The sequence below is a fragment of the Pristis pectinata genome, chromosome 22 (genome assembly GCF_009764475.1).
Source record: "Pristis pectinata isolate sPriPec2 chromosome 22, sPriPec2.1.pri, whole genome shotgun sequence".
Taxonomy (NCBI): domain Eukaryota; kingdom Metazoa; phylum Chordata; class Chondrichthyes; order Rhinopristiformes; family Pristidae; genus Pristis; species Pristis pectinata.
Window position 1 is genome coordinate 8,636,047 of NC_067426.1, and position 22,599 is coordinate 8,658,645.

Consider the following 22,599-nt stretch of genomic DNA (forward strand, 5'->3'; position numbering starts at 1 on the left):
TGTTAACTTCCTGCATTTTGACTGATACGTCCTTAATGCAAGAGGCTTAGAGAGCTCAGCATTTGTTAGGTGCATCCAGGAAGGTTTCTTGGTCCAAACATACCTTTGCTCATTGCAGCCAAAAATTCTGTTTTAACTTCATCAGTCCACAGGACTTGTTTCCAAAATGCATTAGGCTTGTTTAGATGTTCCTTTGCAAACTTACGCTGAATTTTGTGGTGAGGATGCAGGAAAGTTTGGAGAAAAAAGGGTCCAGAATTTCACGAAAAGAACACCTCTCTAGCTGTTAAGCACGGGGGTAGATCGATCATGCTTTGGTCTTGTGTTGCAGCCAGTGACACGGGGAACGTTTCACTGGTAGAGGGAAGAATGAATTCAATTAAATACCAGCAAATTCTGGAAGTAAACATCACACCATCTGTAGAAAAAAAAGCTGAAGATGAAAAGAGGATGGCGGATGGCTTCTACAACAGGATAATGATCCTAAACACACCTCAAAATCCACAATAGACTACCTCAAGAGGCACAAGCTGAAGGTTTTGCCATGGCCCTCACAGTCCCCCGACCTGAATATCATCGAAAATCTATGGATAGACCTCAAAAGAGCAGTGCGTGCAAGATGGCCCGAGAATCTCACAGAACTAGAAGCCTTTTGCAAGGAAGAATGGGTGAAAATCCCCCAAACAAGAATTGAAAGACTCTTAGCTGGCTGCAGAAAGTGTTTACAAGCTGTGATACTTGCCAAAAGGGTGTTACTAAGTACTGACCATGCAGGGTGCCCAAACTTTTGCATCGGGCCCTTTTCCTTTTTTGTTATTTTGAAACTGTAAAAGATAGAAATAAAAAAGTAATCTTACTTAAAATATTAAAGAAATGTGTCACCTTTAACTTTATGCCTTTTGGAAATCAAGTCATCTTTTACTTGCTTAGCTATTCACAGTAACACAAATTTTGACCAGGGGTGCCCAAACTTTTGCATGCCACTGTATATCACAAGCAAGGAGATTGCTGGGCCTTGTCAAAGATCTTTGTATTCTGTCTAGCTACAGGTGAGGTCCCAGAAGCTGGAGAGTAGCCAGTGTTGTTCCTTTATTTAAGAAAGGCAATAGGAATATTGCAGAAAATTATAGGCCACCGAACCTCACATCAGTGGTAGGGAAGCTATTGGAGAGGATTCTTGAGGATAGGATTTACTCACATTTGGAAAAGCATGGCCTTGTTAGGGACAGTCAGTATGGCTTTGTGTAGGACAGGTTATGTCTTACTAATTTGATTGAGTTTTTCAAGGTGGTGATGAAGATAATTGAGGGTAGGGCAGTGGATGTTGTCTACATGGATTTTAGTAAGGCATTTGACAAGGTCCCTCGTGGTAGGCTGCTTCAGAAGATTAAGATGCATGCGATTCATGGTGACTTGGTAGGTTGGATTCAAAATTGGTTTGGCCATAGAAGACAGAGGGTAGTGGTAGAGGGGTGTTATTCTGACTGGAGGTCTGTGACCAGTGGTGTTCTGCAGGGATTAGTGCTGGAACTTCTGTTGTTTATGATATATATAAATGACTTGGATGAAAATATAGATGGGCTGATTTGTAAGTTTACAGATGACACAAAAATTGGAGTTGTGAATAATGAAGGTCGTCAAACGATACAGCAGGATATAGATCAGTTGCAGATTTGGGTGGAAACACGGCAGATGGAGTTTAATCTGAACAAGTGTGAGGTGTTGCACTTTGGGAGGTCAAATGTAAGGGGAACATATAGGGTAAGTGGCAGGATCCCTAAGAGCATCGATGTACAGCAGGATCTTGGGGTCCAAGTCCATAGCTCCCTGAAAGTGGCAAAGAATGTGAATGGCATGTTTTCCTTCATTGGTCGGGGCATTGAGTTTGAGTCAGGAAGTCACATTGCAGCTGTATAAAACTCTGGTTAGGTTGCATTTGGAGTATTGTGTTCAGTTCTGGTCACCCCATTACAGGAAGGATGTGGAGGTTTTGGAGACGATGCAGAGGAGGTTCATCAGGATATTGCCTGGATTAGCTATCAAAGGAGGTTGGACAAACTTGGATTGTTTCGCCTGGTGCGGAAGCAGACACAACAGTGGCATTTAAGAGGTGTTTAGACAGACACATAAACATGAAGGGAATGGAGAGGTATGGATTGTGTGCAGGCAGATGGGATTTGTTTCATTTGGTGTCATGGTTGGCACAGATATCGTGGGCTGAAGAGCCTGTTCCTGGGCTGTGCTGTTCTATGTTCTAATGTAAATATGAAGCTTTAGATATCAAACTAGTAATAGGAAGTATAATGGTAACTGAATCAGTGAAACAATGAAATGGGTTGAAATAAAGCTAATCAGTTTTGGGTGTGTTTTGTATGCATTTGTTACTTTTTTATAGGTCTTACGTTGACTATCCACTGTCTTGCATCACGTTCCATGTAATTTGTTGTGGGTAAGTGTCAGAGTGATCTGATACAGAATGGTCTTGATTTTTTTTGCCACCTTATGGAGCAGGCTGATTTTAAGAAATCTATCCATTTTCAACTCGCACATAACAATCTAATTCATATGGGATCTGAGAGCGGTAATTTTTAATTTGATGTATAATGACATTTGCAACTTGTGCCATTTGAACTTGAAGCTGAATTGAATTTCTAGACTGTTAAGTGAACCACTTTGTGCTGCTGTTCACCTGTTTTATTTGGTTGACTTCTAATTCCTGTGGAGCTGCTATGTTCTCTGATCTCATAGAATTGTTCCTTGTTTCTTTACATTTTATTTCACTGGGACCCTGTTTCCTGCCCTCCTTTAACACTTTTTGGGTGCTCTGGAAAAATTTATTGTCCTATTGTGCATTTTTTTTAAAGAGTGAATTAAAAGTATGCTGGGGTATTAATAGGAATAATATCCAATAACTTGGAAAATCTGCCAGCCTGGTACCAAATAAAGTCCAAAGTGTGCTGGATTAGCAAAGTTTTAGTGTATAGGGACAAAAGACACAATATTAATTTTCATTTGGGGAAAAAATGCTATCTTAGCCCTACACAATTGGAAATTTATCGTCTTTTTCTCTGCTTATTATCTTTAATGTAGTCAGCTGGTCTTAGCGAAATAAAAATGTGCAAATCCTAATCTGTTTTGAATCAGAATAAGAACTTATTATATTTTTGAGTTGGAATGGTGGGAAACTTGGAGGGGATATTTGCAGGTGGTGGTTGTTCCTGTGCCCCTGCTTTTTTTGCCTTTCAAGGTGGTTGAATTGGTGAGTTAGGAGTTATTGTAAAAGTTTTTTGTTTTGTAGATTATAAAGATTGCATCCTGGATATGCTAATGGTAGAAGAAATCAAAATTGAGAATTGTGTACAAGATGCTAATCAAGGCAGTTGAGTTGTCCTGAATATTATCTTTGAGTGACCTGCACTCATCCAGAGGAGTGCAGAGTGTATCATCATACTCCTGACTTTTGCTTTGTAAATGGATTCTCTAGTGATATGGAGCTACAGGAGTAGATTGAAAGGATCATCCACTAGCTGAAGATGGTTGCAAGAACTGTAGAGCTGTGGGGATTCAGATGAGTCAATCACCACAGGCTGTCTAGTATCTTGACTTGTTCTTGTCTACATAGTATGTATGATTTTGGCAAATTCATCTTCCCTACCCCCTCAAGATTTCATTCTGGGGACCTGGCAATTCTAATGCTTTTGAATTTGGGTGGTGGACATGGTCATTGCTTGACAGAAACATTACTTGCCACTTATCAGTCTATACCCCAATGTTAAGTAGGTCTTGTTCACAGAATCGTAGGTTATGGCATCAGGACATGATGGTAATGGCCTCCTCAGTCTTTGCTAGCCCTCTGCAAGAACTTAATCTAACATCCCTGCCCTCACTCCATTGCCTTGAAGTTTTATTTTATTCAGTTATTCAGATATTTATCTAGTTTTCTCTAGGACATCACAATTGAATTTGTCTCTGCTATAAATGGCACGTGTAGGCAGGACTATAGTGAGGTCTGGAGTCAAGTGATCTTGATGTAACCAGAACTAGGTATTGGGGAACTGATTATTTATAATTGTTTCTTGATAGCACCATCTAAGACTTCAAGTTAGCCATATTGGATTGTTCAAATTTTGGGGGGACTGAGCCCTTGTATGCAGTTTTCCAGAGAGCTGGGAAGTTAAAAGTAGCCAGTATTATTGATGCTTTGAAACAGCTTGGTTGGAGGCAGAGCCCGTTCTGGAGCATAGGTCTCAGCTGTTCCTTATACCATGTGGAAAGGATTAGGCTGCCTAAAGACTGGTTTCTTTGGTGGTGTGCATTTCAGAATAAGGCTAATATGGATTATCCACCAGCTGAAGGTTGTTGCAAATCCATTGCTGAGAATAAGGGGTGTTTGTGGAGCCATCTCCTGGGTTAGCATGTTGGTATGTGAGAGGAGATCCTAGATATGTATACATGGGCTTGGCAGAATACAGTTTTTATTTTTAAATTTTCATGGATTAGAATTTGGAGCAGTAGAAGACCGCGCAGCCCATCGAGTCTGCCCTGTTATTTAATAAGATTGTGCTTGATCTGTTCATGGCCTTGGCTCCTTATTCCCATTTACCTGAGGAAAACTTGCATCCTTTTTATCAAAAAACAATCTATTCTGCCTTAGAAATATTCAAATACTCTGCTTCCACTGCCCTTTGAGAAAGGGAGTTCCAAAGACTCGTGGTCATCTGAGAAAAATTTTGCCTTATAATTAAAAAGTGATTGATTGTTTTTAGCTGATTGTATCAGTTTTTACTGATTGGAAATTTGGATTGGCCAAAATTAGAGAATGTAGAGGCAGACAATTTATTAATGGCATTATATTCTTAAAAGTATACAGGCCCTCCCCAAGTTACCAACACCTGACTTATGGACTCCTGTACTTTACAAATGAGCTCCCATAAATATTAAATTCAAATAGAATCAGTTGGAAAAATCCTGTTTACATGAAACCTTCCCACAGCAATCAGGCACCATTGTGTCTTAAGGACACATGCTGCCAGTTTCACAGCTGGAGGCCACTTAAGAGAGTTGCTTTGGAAATTGACAAGAAATCTCTTCAATTGATGCTTGTGCAGTGATACTCTATTGAACACTGATATTTCAAGCCCATTGAACCTAGCCTTTGAATGTGGGACATCCTGATTCTATATGATTGTAACTAGGTAGTTGAAAACAATAAATGTTCATGTAAATTCGCCCTCATCAGCACCTTTCATTACAATAGTGTGGAGGAATGGTTACCGTACAATGATTTTGTGTTACTTCTGACTTGTGGACAAAATTGATTTATGGACTTCTGTAAAAACGGAACCCATTCGTAACCTGAGGATGGCCTCTATAGCGCATAAACCGCCTGTCAAAATATTAAAAAAAGTAAATGTGCATCAATTAATTCATTGTATTAGTCTGACAAAACGTTGCATTGCATCCGTTAACAAAAAAAAATGAAATGTACAACCTCCTTGGCCTGTCTGCTCCATTTTATGATTTCTTGTCTATTTATTAACAAATTCTCTTCCATAGAAAAGCAGTAAAAATAACTTTTTATTGATCGGTGAGTGGAGCTGGTCTAGATTAATTAAAGTTTTTCAGTAAAAACTGCATCTCGCTAAACCTAGGTATAAAGGATTGTTAAGGCTGTAGGAATAAAATCCTAGTCTGCCCAACCTCTCCATATAATTCAGGCCCTCAGGTCTTTCTCTGCACCCTTTCCAGTTTAATGATATCTCATAAAAGGGCGACCAACACTGTATACATTACTCCAAGTGCAGTCTCATTAATGTCTTGTACAACTGCATCATAATGTCCCAACTTCTGTACTCACTGCCCTGACTAATGAAGGCCAGTGTCTCAAACGTGTTCTTCACCACCCTGTCTACCTGTGCTGCCTTTCAGGGAACAATGTACTTGCTCCCCTAGTTCTTTCTGTTCAACAACATTCCACAGGGCCCCACCATTCACTGTGTATGTCCTGCCTTGGTTTTAACTTCACAAAATGCTTCATCGCACTTGTCTGAGTTAAATTCCATCAGCTATTCTCTTGTCCACTTTCCCAATTGATCTGGATCCTTTTGTAACCTTAGACAACTTTATTTACTGTCCACTATACCAACAATTTCAAACTTGCTAATCATGCCACCTACATTCTCATCCAAATCTTTAATATATATGACAAACAACGGAGGACCCAGCATCGATCCTTACAGCATACCACTGGTCACAGACTTCCGATCTGGAAAAACAACCCTCCACTACTACCCTCTGCCTCCTACCACCAAACAAATTTTGTATCCAATTGGCTAGCTCATTCTAGTTCTAACCTTGCAGACTAGCCTACCATACGGGACCTTGTCAAAAGTTTTGCTAAAGTCCAAGTAGACGATATCTGCCACCCTGTACTCATCAGTCGTCTTGGTCACTTCTTCAAAACACTTAATCAAATTTGTGAGACGTGATTTCCCAAGTCATACTGACTAATCAGTCTTTGCCTTTTCAAATCCGTGTTGGAGTATTACTAAAATAACATCCAATAATCTGTAAAGTCTGCCCCAAAATCCTGAGCATGCCAGATTAACATAGTTTTACTATAGCTGGAAAAATCTAGGCAAAGACTGAGAAAAATTGAGTTAATTCTTTAAGAATAGCCTTCTGCTTTGTTGGTATAAAACTGAAACACAAACATTCTCTTTTCATTTGTTTTCAAAATGGTCAACAGAACATCTATTTAAAAATAAGAATTAACAGGATGCTGTACACATTAGAAATGTTTTCTTCTCTGTTCATTGTTGCTATGTATAATGCAAACTAAAAGGCATCTCAACATTATCTACAGGTCTATATTGTTTAATTAAAAAATGTTGAAATAGATAAAGGGCAGAGAGGAATACTAAAATATCTCGGGTTTTTATTTGAAGACAGATTCTGTTCCCTTGACGACTAAATACATTTAATCCCATATTTTATGTTTACAGGAAGCAGTTAAAGTCTCAACTTTCATCTAGAATGGGCAATGGGGTGGCAGGGAAAGAGAGCGCAGCTAGGATACACATGACTAAAAGACAAAGAAGAGATGTAAAACAGAAAAAGTGGAAAGGAAGAGGGTAGCAGATTTAAGAAAGAAAAAGGTTTGGGATGCGGGAGTGATAGGAGGGCAAGTTACCTCTTTTTTTTCCATCCTTGTCTGCAGCCTTTAACACAGCTGACCACTCCTCCTGCAATGTCTCCCCACAGCCATCTGGCTGGCCTGGTACCATTCAAAGAATCATCTGCAATGGTGTCTCTTACTGTGGCCATGACATCCATCAAGGATCCATCCTTGCTCCTCCTCTGTGTGGTAACAACTCCTCTACAGCTGCTACTAGGAAGAAAAGGCAAGCGTAGGAGTATAAGAATTCTGAACTGGTCTGACACAAGAATAAAAGACACTATCATCTACCCATATTATTTTCTCCTTCTAATTTCTAAAGGAAGAAATTGGTCCAGAGTTTACAGGAGCAGGGCATCATGGGGCATATATCATGTGAACTGATGACAGGATGGCAAAGGGAGACTTGTACTGTTGGTGAAAGACTGCTCATCTAGTTTATCTCCTTAACTGCTGGATTGATAAAGGAAGGATAACAGTGAAGACTAAACTGCAGCCAAATCAGTTAGACAGAAGGGAAAAAGATACAACAAATTTGAAAATAAAATAAAAACATTGTAAAACTTAACATTTTCAATATTTTGCTATGTGCACTTCTTAATGTTCTACATAGATCAGTGCTGGGATCTCTACTATTTACTATCTATTTTAATGACCTAGATGGAGTGACTGAGTGTATTGCAGTCAGGTTTGCTCAAAGATGGGTGGATTAACAAATTGAGAAGATACAAAGCCTCCAAAGAGAGGCAAGAAGTTAACCAATGGAGTATAATATGGGAAAATGTGAAGTCATCCACTTTGGAGGAAAGAATGAAAGACAAATTATTTAAAAGTTGAGACTACAAAATGTTATAGTACAAAGGGATCTGGACATTTTAGTGCATGACCCACAGGGCTGGCATCTGTATACAGTTGTACTTAGGAAGGCTAATATCGTTTTGGTTTATTATTGTAAGGGCAATTTAATGTAGGCTAGGAATCTTCTGTTCTTGGCTCACAATGGGATGGGCCCTTGGGTATTTAGCTAGATGATTTTGACAGCACTGAAGATTTCATTCATGATTATCGGCAAGTTGCTCTTTTTCTATCCACCACCTGTTTTTTGTCACTGGCTTTTAATTGGTCTCTCACTGTTGTCTGTAGATTTTCTCTGTTGGATCTAGGAAATGACCTCTTGACGTCACAAGATATAAGGTATCTTTATTAGTCACATGTACATCGAAACACAGTGAAATGCATCTTTTGCGTAGAGTATTCTGGGGGCAGCCCACAAGTGTCGCCACGCTTCCGGCACCAACATAGCATGCCCACAACTTCCTAACCCATGTGTCTTTTTGGAATGTGGGAGGAAACCGGAGCACCCAGAGGAAACCCATGCAGACATGGGGATGACGTACAAACTCCTTACAGACAGTGGCCGGAATTGAAACTGGGTCGCTGGCGCTGTAAAGTGTTATGCTAACCGCTACACTACCGTGCCTGCCCATAAAAGCTGCCGGATCACCAGTGTCCCTGGGTGGGCTCAAACCCTTCGGTTAACAGCCGAACGCACTGACCAATTGCGCCACAGAGACAAGAATCAACCTCATTATGGCCTTACACGTTATTGTCTGCCTGCGCTGCACTTTCTCTGTAACAGTAACACTTTATTCTGCATTCTGTTATTGTTTTTCCTTGTACTACCTCAATATGATGTTGTAATGAAATGATCTGTATGGATGGCATGCAAAACAAAGTTTTTCACTGTACCTCGGTACATGTGACAATAATAAACCAAATTACCAAATTTAGTTTGTTGCAGGGCAGGGGGAAAAAAAAAACAGCGGGGAGGTTATTCTAGGTTGCAGATGTGGGAAAGGAGTGTAATTCAGCTAAGTGTAGTTAAACCCAAGCCAGGATCCAGTCTTTGTGTGAAGCTGAAGAGACAGTTTTCAGGCACAGCAGTGGTGGTAGCAAGACAATTCTTGGTATTGGTATTGGTTTATTATTGTCACTTGTACCGAGATACAGTGAAAAGCTTGTCTTACAAACTGATTGTACAGGTCAATTCATTACACAGTGCAGTTACATTGAGTTAGTACAGAGTGCATTGATGTAGTACAGGTAAAAACAATAACAGTACAGAGTAAAGTGTCACAGCTACAGAGAAAGTGCAGTGCAATAAGGTGCAAGGTCACAACAAGGTAGATTGTGAGGTCATAGTCCATTTCATTGTATAAGGGAACCATTCAATAGTCTTATCAAGTTGGGGTAGAAGCTGTCCTTAAGTCTGGTGGTACGTGCCCTCAGGCTCCTGTATCTTTTACCTGATGGAAGAGGAGAGAAGAGAGAATGTCCTGGGTGGGTGGGGTCTTTGATTGTGCTGGCTGCTTCACCAAGACAACGAGAGGTAAAGACAGAGTCCAAGTAAGGGAGGCTCGTGTCTGTGATGCGCTGGGCTGTGTCCACAACTCTCTGCAGTTTCTTGCGGTCCTGGGCAGAGCAGTTGCCATATCAAGCCGTGATACATCCAGATAAGATGCTTTCTATGGTGCATTGGTAAAAGTTGGTGAGAGTCAAAGGGGACAAACCAAATTTCTTCAGCCTTCTGAGGAAGTAGAGGTGCTGGTGAGCTTTCTTGGTCGTGGCATCTACATGATTTGACCAGGACAGGCTATTGGTGATGTTCACTTCCAGGAACTTGAAGCTCTCGACCTCAGCACCATTGATGTAGACAGGTACATGTACACTGCCCCCTTTCCTGAAGTCAATGGCCAGCTCTTTTGTTTTGTTGACATTGAGGGAAAAGTTGTTGTCATGTCACCATTCCACTAAGCTCTGTATCTCCTTCCTGTACTCTGACTCATCACTGTATGGGATACAGCCTACAACGGTGGTATCATCTGCAAACTTGCAGATGGAGTTAGAGCAGAATCTGGCCACACAGTCATGAGTGTATAGGGAGTAGAGTAGAGGGCTGAGGACGCAGCCTTGTGGGGCACCAGTGTTGAGAATAATCGTGCTGGAGGTATTGCTGCCTATCCTCACTGATTGCGGTCTGTTGGTTAGAAAGTCAAGGATCCAGTTATGGAGGGAGGTGTTGAGTCCTAGGTCTTGGAGTTTGGTGACAAGCTTGCTTGGGATTATTGTATTGAAGGCAGAGCTGTAGTCAATAAACAATAGTCTAACGTATGTGTCTTTACTGTCCAGATGCTCCAGAGCTGAGTGTAGGGCCAGGGAGATGGCATCTGCTGTAGACCTGTTTCGGTGATAGGTGAATTGCAATGGGTCCAGTTTGGTAGGCTGGAGTTGATGCGTGCCATGACCAGCTTCTCAAAGCACTTCATGATGGTAGATGTCAGAGCCACTGGTCGGTAGTCATTAAGGCATGTTACCTTTCTTTTCCTTGGTACCGGGATGATAGTGGTCTTCTTAAAACAGGTGGGAACCTGAGATTGAAGCAGCAAGAGATTGAATATGTCCGCAAATACTTCTGCCAGCTGATCAGCACAAGATCTGAGCACACGGCCCAGGACACCATCTGGGCCAGGTGCTTTCCTCGTGTTCACTCTCCGGAGGACTAATCTTACGTCCTCCACTGTGATCACAGGTTCAGCTGCGTTGGTGGCTGTCAGGGTGGATGGTGACAATCCACTTCCCTTTTGTTCAAAACGTGCATAGGATGTGTTAAGTTCATCAGGAAGGGATGCGCTGTTGTTAGCTATGCAGCCTGACTTCGTCTTATAGCCTGTTATGGCATGTAAGCCCTGCCATAACTGGCGGCTGGTCAGTGACTCTGAGTCGGTATTGCCTCTTGGCATCCCTGATAGCTTTCTGAAGGTCATACCTCAATTTCTTGTACAGATCAGGATCACCAGATTTGTGTGCAGCGGTCCTCTCCTTCAGTAGGGAGTGGATCTCCCGGTTCATCCATGGTTTCCTGTTTGGGAACACCCGTATTGTCTTCTTTTGTACACAGTCCTCCATACAATTCCACGTTAATTTACCATTTTAGCATGAGAACTGACAGAATTCAGTTTTGATGTAATCCAGTGCAGAAAACAGTTGTGATCTTCAGCGAGGTCATGCAGCATAGATAAAAGCTGGATAATGTGGTGTTTGAGGAATCGATTCAAGGCGTGGATAGTTTTGGGAAGAACAGCTGTTGTGAAGAAGTTAAGGGAAGGTGGGGAGGGGTGGTTGGGAAGTGATGAGAGGAACAAATAATACATTTGTCTGGGAATATGGGGAGTGGGTTTTAAACCAGGCTAGGACTTGTTATTTAGGCTAAAATGTAACTACTATCAGAGCCTGGGAAGATGGGACCAAGGTTGTAATAGGATAGAGGAGCTCCTCATCCCATGAGACAAATGTAGAAGAGCATAAGCCATAAGGAGCAGCAGCAGGCTGTTTGACCTTTCAAGCCTGCTCCTCCAACAAGCAAGATTGTCATTAATCTTCTCAGTGCCATTTTCCCTCTAATATCCAAAAATCATCTCAGTTTTGAATGCAGTTAGTGACCGAGTCTCCATAGCTCTCTGGGGTAGAGAATTGCAAAGTTTCACCACCCTTTTGAGTGAAGAAATTTCTTCTCATTTCATCCCTAAGCAGCCCACTTAGTTTGAGGCTGTGACAACTCCCCCAGTTCTAGATTAATCAATGGAAATGTCTTCTCTGTATCTACCAAAATTGTGTACTTCACTTCATGTATACTCTTACCAAAACCTTATGAAACTGAGGTATGACTTCTACTCAAATCTCTACCTATGAAGACAAATGGTGTTTTGGCCAAGTGGCTTCCTCACTGCCTGCTATATCTGCATGGTAGATTTATGACTTGTATGCAAGGAAGCCCAAGTCTCTTTGAACATCATTTCTAAATCTACCACTTAAAAACTACCCAATTTCTTTTTTCTCTACCAAAGTAAGTAACATCACATTTTACCACATATTATTCCATCTGCCTTGCTGTTGCTAACCAACTCAGCATGTCTATATTCTCTTGGAGTTTCTTTGTATCCTCATCACTACACTCATTCCCCACCTCACCTCACCCCCCCCCCCCCCACCTCTTAGTTTTGTCTCATGATCAAATTTAGAAATAATACATTTGGTCCCCTCACCCAAAGTGTTGATACAGATTGCATGCGCCCCAGTTCATACCCTGCACTACCCCATTACTCACAACTGACCTAAGAAAGGTTTGTTTATTCCATTGTTTTCTATCTGTTAATCAATTCTCAATCTATGCTTGTGTATTAGCCTCAATTTTGTGTACTCTAACCTTGTTGACCAACCTCCTGTGGGGAATCTTAGCAAAAGCCTTCCGAAATCCAAATATGTCACATCCATCTGTTCCCTCTCTGCTAGGTACAACTAAAAATATTGCAGTTCTTTGAGGATATAAATGGGCTTGGTGTATTGAAAACCATCTGTAGTGTCTGGTTTTAGTACTGCTTGTATTCTTTATCATGCAGATGGTTTGGGTATCTCATGTCTTTTTCAGAATGTCCATATACCAGACTTAAATTTACAGTAACCTCTGATGCTCAGGACTTTGTTATTGGACTAGCAGAATTTTTGGATTATTGGATGTTATTTCTATTAATACCCCTACACACCTGTAATTCATATTTTTTAGATGTTACAAAAAATTACAGTGAATTTTCCAGCGAGCCAGCAAGTTTAAAGGGAGCATAAGAACCCAGGGCCATGTGACTGGGAGAGGAGTGCAGCCAGGTAAGGCAGGAGTTCTGAATAGTCAGATAGCTTTATTTTAGTTAAGCATTTGATAAGGTTCCTCATGGAAGGCTCATTCAGAAAGTCAGGAGGCATGGGATCCAGGGAAACTTGGCTGTGCGGATTCAGAATTGGTTCACCTATAGCAGACAGAGGGTGGTGGTAGATGGAGTGTATTCTGCCTAGAGGTCGGTGACCAGTGGTGCTCTGCAGGGATCTGTTCTGGGACCTCTGCTCTTTGTGATTTATATAAATTACTTGGATAAGGATGTGGAAGGGTGAGTTAGTAAGTTTGCTGATGACACGAAGGTTGGTGGTGTTGTGGATAGTGTAGAAGGTTGCTGTAGATTACAACAGAACATTGATTGAATGCAGAGCTGGGCTGAGAAGTGGCAGATGGAGTTCAACCCGGAAAAGTGTGAAGTGATACACTTTGGAAGATTGAATTTGAAGGCAGAATACAAGGTTAATTGCAGGACTCTTAGCAGTGTGGAGGAACAGTGGGATCTTGGGGTCTATGTCCATAGATCCCTCAAGGTTGCCATGTAGGTCGATAGGGTTGTTAAGGCGTATGGTGTTTTGGCCTTCATTAGTTGGGTTATTGAGTTCAAGAGCTGTGAGGTAATGTTGCAGGTCTATAGAACTCTGGTTAGACCACACTTAGAATATTGTGCTCAGTTCTGGTCGCTTCATTTTAGGAAGGATGTGGAAGTTTTAGAGAAGGTGCAGAGGAGATTCACCAGGATGCTGCCTGGATTGGAGAGCATGTCTTGTGAGGATAGGTTGAGTGAGCTAGGGCTTTTCTCTTTGGAGAGGAGGAGGATGAGAGGTGACTTGATAGAGGTGTACAAGATGATGAGAGGCATAGATCGAGTGGACAGTCAGAGACTTTTTCCCAGGGCGAAAATGGCTAACACGAGGGGACATAATTTTAAGGTGATTAGAGGAAGGTATAAGGGGGATATCAGAGGCAAGATCTTTTTATACAGAGTGGTGGGTGAGTGGAACACACTGCCGGCAGAGGTTGTAGGGGCAGGTGCATTAGGGACTCTTAGATAGCCACTTGAAGGATAGAAAAATGGAGCGTTATGTGGGTGGGAAGGGTTAGATAGATCTTAGAGCAGGATAAAATGTCAGCACAACATCGTGGGCTGAAGGGCCTGTACTGTGCTGTAATGGTCTATAGCAAATTATTGGAGTTTTACCGTAAAATGAAACTATTTACAGGATGAAGCAAAGGAAAGTAACACTGCTCATTCTGCACAATATTGGGCTTCCATATTAAATATTTGCAACGTTGAATATAGCAGAGCAGCAGTTAGCATTGCTGCTGTATGGCATCAGGTGTTGTGACTGACTGAAGTGAACCACGCTGTAACTGGGAGATATAGAAGTCTTTATTCACACAGCCGATCTTCTGAAGTGTCTGAAGATCTCACTCTCCTGACACAATGTTTCATACTGTTTCAACACAATGATAACAGTAAATGAATAACTACAGTTTCAATGGGTATAATCACCTACTTAACTTTAACATTTTGAATATAGTCAGGTAAATTTGCAGAATTACATATTTATAATGTTAACACATCCCAACTAGCAGAACCCCCTTTGAATATTTGGTGAATGTTCTGAAAGCTTCTGAGCACAAACCCAGACACCCAAAATATACTTTTGTCACTGTGTTGAGGGATGGCATCATGAATATACAACTGGCCAGAATAGTAAGTGACAAAACAGACCTGTCCTGAACTGTGCATTAAGTGGCAGGTATATCCCTTTAACAAAGTGTCAATATAGGAGATGGCCACTTAATGTCTTCCCTGATCTCATCCTGAAGTTTTCAATGACCACCAAGTAACGTGAACATCCATCTATTGTCATCTACTGCATAGTTTCAATGAGACAGAATCAGAATGTCCCACACCCAATGATTGGTTTCAATAGCCTTAAAGTAGTAGTTGAAGTTAAATTGTCAACATGTTTTATTTCCTGAAGACTGGTTCTCATTTTAATTCATAATTGCTATTTATAATTTCATAACTCCAAAATAATCCAGGCACCCAGATTCGATTCTGAACCTAGTGTTGACTGTGTGGAGTTTGCATGTTCTCCCTGTGACTGCGTGGGGTCTATTGGGCACTCTGGTTTCCTTTTACATCCAGATTGGCTACTGTAAATTACCCCTAGCATAAGTAAAATATGAAAGAATGACAGTGCAGTTAATGGGAATGAGACAGAGAGAATATAATTGCAGGGCCATGGGAAATAATTTGCTGGATTCAGCATAGACTCAGTGGGCCAAAGGCTGCCCCACGTGTCTCAATAAGTAAATGATAACATTTCTTTGCAACTTTATACTGTCTTCTCGAGATGCAGATGATCTTTTCTCCCTGCCCAAACTTAGAGAAGTTCTTGAAGCAGGTCTGCAAGACGAATTTCGGGCTGTTTGAGGTTGCTGGATCAATGTTTGTTGACGAATTTCTGGTTTGCTGCAAATATTGACTTTTTACGTGGTAAAATGAAGCAACAAAAGTAATATTTGCTTCAGTTCTGGTGCTTTTTCACTTAAGATTATGGAATTGTTATAGCACAGGAGAAGACAATTTGTCTTGGAGTCATTGCTGGCTCCTTGTAGGACATTCCAGTCTGTCTTATTCCTCTCCAAATGTCTTACTTTTAAATAAAAATCCAATTTGCTTTCAGATTGTGCATTGCAGATCATCATAATGCACCAAAAAAATTATTCCCCTCAACACTGCCTTACCATTAATAACACATTATATAGACCAAGAAGCTTAATGTGCTGGTAAACTGCCACCATTAAGCCATGCCTCTTTGTTCCTGCATCCCCTTTGTTGCATTATTTAACCCGTACATGGCTGGATCTTAGTGGACCTGGCCTACCATCTGAAATCACTGTATTTGCTTCTTGTCATCTGCATTCACCTGTTCTGGCTGTGAAAGGCCAGTAGTAAGTTGGTGAGGCCTTGGTGGCAAGTAGTCCTTAGATGGTATAGCTCTGAGTTCTGAACCACCTGCAGCAGGCATTTTAAGGCACTGGAAATATACGACCAACATTCTCTTTGCAAAGTCTTCCAAGTTCAATGGAATGATATGAACCAATGTCATCATCCTCTCCCAGGCCATCAATACTGGCATCAAGGCCCTAGTTACCCTTGTGGGCTACATTGGGCAGGCCACTTTGTTCACTTGCCTGAGACCAGACTCCCGAAATAGGCTCACTATTCTGAGCATTGTTCTGGGAGCAGATTACTAACTAGGTGGACAGAGAAGGATGTGCTTAAAGCTTCCCTGAACAAGTGCAACATCCTCACTGACTCCTGGCAACCTCCAGCCCATTACCAGTCACAGTGGAGAAGGAGCATTCAGGATGGTATTGAGAACTTTGAAGCCACGTATTGGGAGCACACACAAGCTCCATGTAAGCGTCAGAAGGAGTGCACCTTATAAACTACACACCGCCTGCTGTATCGGCCAATCTGTGGGTCCCACATTGCTTTCATTAGCCACCTCGGAATCGGCCTTTGGCTTTTGTCAAAGCCAGGATGGAACTGAAATGCTTCTAATTTTTATTTTTCATAATCTTTCAACAGGCTTTAAGTTATTTTTTTATTTTAATTTAGAATCATTGTGATGTAGTTTAAAAAACAGCTAAAATTGTATTAAAGCATGTTGAAAGAGCAGAAACAAATGATTTGAGATAAATAAGGAATGTTTCCTGGCCTGTATGTATTTCACCATTTTCTGTTTTTATTCCTGCCTTGATGTGTCTTCCTGATCACTATAATTATCCAGCACTGGCAATATCTTCATGAATCTCCTCTGCACCCGCTTGTGTTCTAGCAATCTTCCTGTAGTGTGGAGACTAGAATTGGATGCAGTACTTCAGTTGAGGTCTGACTAATGTTTTGTACAATTCTAGCATGACCTTGCTCAATAAAGGGAATTATCCAATATGTCTTCTCAGCCACCTCTTCTATCTGTCTTGGGATTTTGGACTAACACTCCAAAAATATTCTTCTACACTACTGTTTTACCATTCATCATACATTTCCTTGCTTTTGTTTTCCGTCTCCCAAATGTGCAACCTCATTTCTCCAGACTGAATTTCATTTGTCATCTCTGTATCCACTTGACTCATTGATACCTTCCTCTAGCCTAGAACTTTCTTTCTCATGGCAACATGGCCAATTTTTGTACCATTGGAGAAATTGTTAATCCATACAGCCACTGAACCTTTTGTTGCATGGGCTCAATTGTTTTGCCATCTTTTTATATGGGACTTGTCATGTGGCTTCTGAAAATCAAAAAATGTCACCTACTCCCTACCTTCATGTAACACTCTTGCGTATTGAAAGGGGAGAAGATTCCCTGGATGTATGTCGACATTTGGTGGGGATTCTTTGCACAGAAATGTGAAATTAACTAGCTTGTACTTAACTTTTTTTTGTCTTGCTTCACAGAGTATTTGTTGTTAATGTAGGTTCATTTGAATTCACAACTCGTGTGTATTCAGAGGGTTAGCTGTTATGGTCTTTATTAATCATGAGGCAAGTCGTGTAAATTGACCTTGATTCTGGGGAATTGTTTGTCTAGAATCAGACTTGCATGTGGCAGTTGACCTTGTTATTTCATTTCATGCGGTTCATGGAATATGTACTGCTTTATTAGCTAATTGATCTTTCCAGGCTTAACTATAAAGCATGCTTCATATTTTCATTCTGTGCAGTTGATAATGGTTTCTCCCATAGGTTTGGTGTTACACGTAATTTGAGATTGAACTAAATCTGCAGTTTGTTCTTTCTCTTACAGATAACCTGTGATGACAATATATAAGACACACAATTTTCTGACAGACCTCACTTTGAAGACAAAGCAGTGTCACTGTCTTGAGCTGTGAAGGGGAGAAAACCACAAGACCTCAACTTTAATGGAAGGTTCACAGGGCTCGCAGGAACAACCTGTAAGTATCAACATAAGCAGTTTTAATATGTGCTTTGTTAAACACAGGATTGCCAGTGAGACAATTTATATTTTATTTAATGGATACTCATACTCAGCAGACATTCACATAATTTCAAAGTCTATTTCAGGTGTGTATACAATAATTTAAGGTAACAGATGCGCTTGCTCTTATCTCCTCTGCCTCTCTTTCATCTCTGTCCCTTTTTGCCCCATTACCATCTGTCTTGTGTGCCTGCTCTCGGCATCTGCCCCAGCCCCTCTCACCTCCACTCTCCCGACCCTGTTTGGCTTCAAGTTGCCATGTACAAGTGTTATCAATCAATGTCATGAATGTAATATCACTAAGAGTTCAACAAATTTCAGAAGAAACTTTTTAACTGGAGAGTGGTGAGGATGTGGAACTCTCAACCAAAGGGAGTGATTGTGGGGAATGGCTTGGATGCATGTGTTGAATCAACTGTGATAATTGTTCTTTTTAATTCTAATACATTTCCAGGATCACAGAGTGATGGGCTTTTTACATTTTCTGTACCTTCAATAATCTCGATAGCTCTGTTCCTCCTTCACAACCGTTGTTTTCTATCCCTGGCATTGTTTATGGTTTGCCAATAAAGATTTTATTGTCTTGCACATAGTAATCTTTAACTTGTCCGAGCTGTTTTTATAAAAACATTGTTAACTAATCACACACTCTTCCAAAATGGAAAAAAGTCTAAAATACAGAGTAGAGAGTTCTTTAACTGCTGCATCCAGATGCCATAAGTGATTGGTCCATTTGGAACAGTCAGGCCCCCTTCTCTGCCCCTCCAACGCCATAAACCTCAATCTTTTACTTTCCTTTCTCTGTCTGGAAAACAATTGATTTGTGAGTATAGTTCCACTCCTCAATACCTGATACCACAGATATATTCGAGTTCCTGAGGAAGCAGTTGATTCTGAATGATCTCATCCTCTTTGGAAATCTACTGTCCCTAATGGCACGGGAGGAAAGAGTCCTTTTTGGTAAAATTGTTTCATTTAAAAAAAGGAACAATGTTTATGTACTCACATTTTATGTAACACATATAGCAATTCTTGCAGAGCGTTGTGAACGCAGCCCAGTCCATCACAAAAACAAGCCTCCCCTCCTTTGACTCTGTCTACACTTCCCACTGCCTTGGGAAGACAGTCAACGGAACCAAGGGCCCCTCCTACCCCAGTCATTCTCTCTTCTCCCTTCTATCAGGCAGAAGATACAAAAGCTTGAAAATATATACCACCAGGCTCCAGGATGACTTCTATCCCACTGTTATAAGACTCTTGAATGGACCTCTAATACAATAAAGATGTACCCTTGATCTCTCAATCTACCTAGTCATGGCCCTTGGACTTTATTTATTTATCTATCTGTACTGCATTTTTTCTGCAGAACACTGTTATAGTTATTTTTTTTCACCTTTCGTACTACGTCGATGTACTTGTTATGTATGGAGTGATCTGTCTGGATGGCATGCAAACATACTTTTCTCTACTTTGGTACATGTGACAATAATAAACCAATTACCAATGATGAGGAACATAATCCATGACTTTTAGCACATGTAAGTTTTGAATACCCCTATTTTTAAATTTTTGAATACTCTAAGTTATTGTGTTAAAATCTTTATTTTTGAAGGTGAAAAAAATACGCCATGATTTGGATATCACGGATGATCAAAATCTGAGGTTGGTGTTTATGTAAACTATTTAATACATGTCTGTTTTGATGTATTACAGTACTGCAGGATAAATGATTGTAGCTGGTGAGCTTGTCTTCACCCATTTAATTAGCCAATTGTAAATATTTTGTTTCTTAATGAATCAGCAAGTTGGTCATTGTTCTGGTATACATAGAAGTCCAGGTTTTAAGTAACCTAATTTGCTGCGAGATGGTATTCCCACCTCAGAATTGGAAGGTTTTGATCTCAAATTCCATTCCATATAGTTCCAGTAAGCAAATAATGTTAGTATTATATTAGTTGAACGAATAAAAAAATTAGTTAGAGGAACTGCCTGGAGCGAGTGCAAGAAATGGGTTGCATTGCCTGCTTTTAAAAATGAAGAGAAGTTTACTGAAAATACTTTTCATATAATTGTGGATTATCCAAAACTGAAGGGATCAAGATGCTGTTACTAAATGATTTGGATTCTATAACGTGCAGGTACCACTTTTATACATATATACACACATATATACACATATATGTATATAAAAAAACAGACACAGACAGACACACACCACATACAGTGGCATGCAAAAGTTTGGGCACCCCTGGTCAAAATTTCTGTTACTGTGAATAGCTAAGCGGGTCAAAGATGACCTGATTTCCAAAAGGCATAAAGTTAAAGATGACTCATTTCTAATATTTTAAGCAAGATTACTTTTTTATTTCCATCTTTTACAGTTTCAAAATAACAAAAAAGGAAAAGGGCCCGAAGCAAAAGTTTGGGCACTCTGCATGGTCAGTACTTAGTAACACCCCCTTTGGCAAGTATCACAGCTTGTAAACGCTTTCTGTAGCCAGCTAAGAGTCTTTCAATTCTAGTTTGGGAGATTTTCACCCATTCTTCCTTGCTAAAGGTTTCTAGTTCTATGAGATTCTCGGGCCATCTTGCATGCACTGCTCTTTTGAGGTCTATCCACAAATTTTTGATGATGTTTAGGTCGGGGGACTGTGAGGGCCATGGCAAAACTTTCAGCTTGTGCCTCTTGAGGTAGTCTATTGTGGATTTTGAGGTGTGTTTAGGATCATTATCCTGTTGTAGAAGCCATCCGCCATCCTCTTTTCATCTTCAGCTTTTTTACAGATGGTGTGATGTTTGCTTTCAGAATTTGCTGGTATTTAATTGAATTCATTCTTCCCTCTACCAGTGAAATGTTCCCCGTGCCACTGGCTGTAACACAAGTCCAAAGCATGATCAATCCACCCCCGAGCTTAACAGTTGGAGAGGTGTACTTTTTATGAAATTCTGCACCCTATTTTTCTCTAAACATACCTTTGCTCATTGCGGCCAAAAAGTTCTATTTTAACTTCATCAGTCCACAGGACTTATTTCCAAAATGCATCAGGCTTGTTTAGATGTTCCTTTGCAAACATCTGATGCTGAATTTTGTGGTAAGGACACAGGAAAGCTTTTCTTCTAATGGCTCTTCCATGAAGGTCATATTTGTGCAGGTGTCTCTGCACAGTAGAACAGTGCATCACCACTCCAGAGTCTGCTAAGTCTTCCTGAAGGTCTTTTGCAGTCAAATGGGGGTCTTGATTTGCCTTTCTAACAATCCTTTGAACAGTTCTCTTGGAAAGTTTTCTTGGTCTTCCAGACCTCCACCGTTCCTCTTAACTGCCATTTCTTAATTACATTACGAACTGAGGAAACAGCTGCCTGAAAATGCTTTGCTATCTTCTTATAGCCTTCTCCTGCTTTGTGGGCATCATTTATTTTAATTTTCAGAGAGCTAGGCAGCTGCTTAGAGGAGCCCATGGCTGCTGATTGTTGGGACAAGGTTTGAGGAGTCAGGGTATTTATAAAGCTGTGCAATTTGCATCACCTGGCCTTTCCTAATGATGACTGTGAACAAGCCATAGCCCTAACAAACTAATGAAGGTCTGAGACCTTGGTAAAAGTTACCTGAGAGCTCAAATCTCTTGGGGTGCCCAAACTTTTGCATGGTGCTCCTTTCCTTTTTTTCACTCTAAAATTGTACAAAACAAAAATAATACACTAATCTTGCTTAAAATGTTGAAAAGAATGTTTCATCTTTAACTTTATGACTTTTGGAGATCAGTTCATCTTCTACTCACTTAACTATTCACAGTAACAGAAATTTTGACCAGAGGTGCCCAAACTTCTGCATGCCGCTGTATATGTGTGTGTGTGTGAGAGCGAGAGTCTTACAGAAACAGACCTTTCAGACCACTAGGTCTGTGAGGATCATCTAGTACCTATCTGTACTTATTCCAAACCTGTAGCCTACTATGCCTTGGCATTTCAAATGCTCGTCCAGATGCTGCTTACACAATGTGGGAGTACCTTCCTCCACCACTTTCTCAGGCAGTGTGTTCCGGATTTCAACCTCTGAGCATGAAAAGAATTCTCCCTTGGATCCCCTCTAAACGTCTTACTCCTCACCCTCAACCTATGCCCTTTGGTCTTGGACACTTTTGCCATGAGGAAAAGTTTCTTAGTATATATACCCTATCTATGCTTTTCATAATTTTGTATACCTCTATCAGGTCCTCCCTCAGCATCCTCTGCTCCAAGGAAAATAAATCCAGCCTCTCTGACTCTCCTCATAACTGAATATTCTGTCCCAGGCAACATCCTCGTGAATTTCCTCTGCATCCTCTCCATTGAAATCATGTCCTTTATATAGTGTACGCATAATATTCCAGCTGTGCCCTAACCAATCTTTTATAAAGTTATCTCAAGACCTGCTTTTGTTTTATCCCGCAACTAATGTAGGCAAATATCCTTCACCACCCTGTTCACGTGCTGCCAATTCAGGGATCTTTAGACTTGTACAACAAGGTCCCTTTGATCTTTCAGTACTCCCAACCATTCATGGTATATATCCTACCCCCTTATTAGAGCCCTCCCCCTCAAAATGCATCACCTCACTTATATTGAAGTTCTGTGGACTGATGTGTTGCATGTGAATGCATTCAGCTGCAATTGGCACAAACCTCCAAACAACT

The 22,599-nt window shown here is 40.7% G+C and overlaps 1 protein-coding gene across 6 annotated transcripts in view; it reads left to right on the forward strand.

Annotated features, from left to right (window-relative positions):
• The window catches only part of LOC127581574 (eyes absent homolog 3-like), a 69,521-nt gene that overhangs the window by 6,206 nt on the left and 40,716 nt on the right, over positions 1-22,599 (forward strand). For all 6 annotated transcript variants that reach the window (XM_052036041.1, XM_052036044.1, XM_052036040.1 and 3 more), the window contains exons 2-3: positions 17,732-17,882; positions 19,539-19,588. In XM_052036041.1, the coding sequence (XP_051892001.1) occupies positions 17,850-17,882; positions 19,539-19,588 (83 nt within the window). In that variant the 5' untranslated portion in view covers positions 17,732-17,849. The remainder of the gene's footprint in view (positions 1-17,731; positions 17,883-19,538; positions 19,589-22,599) is intronic.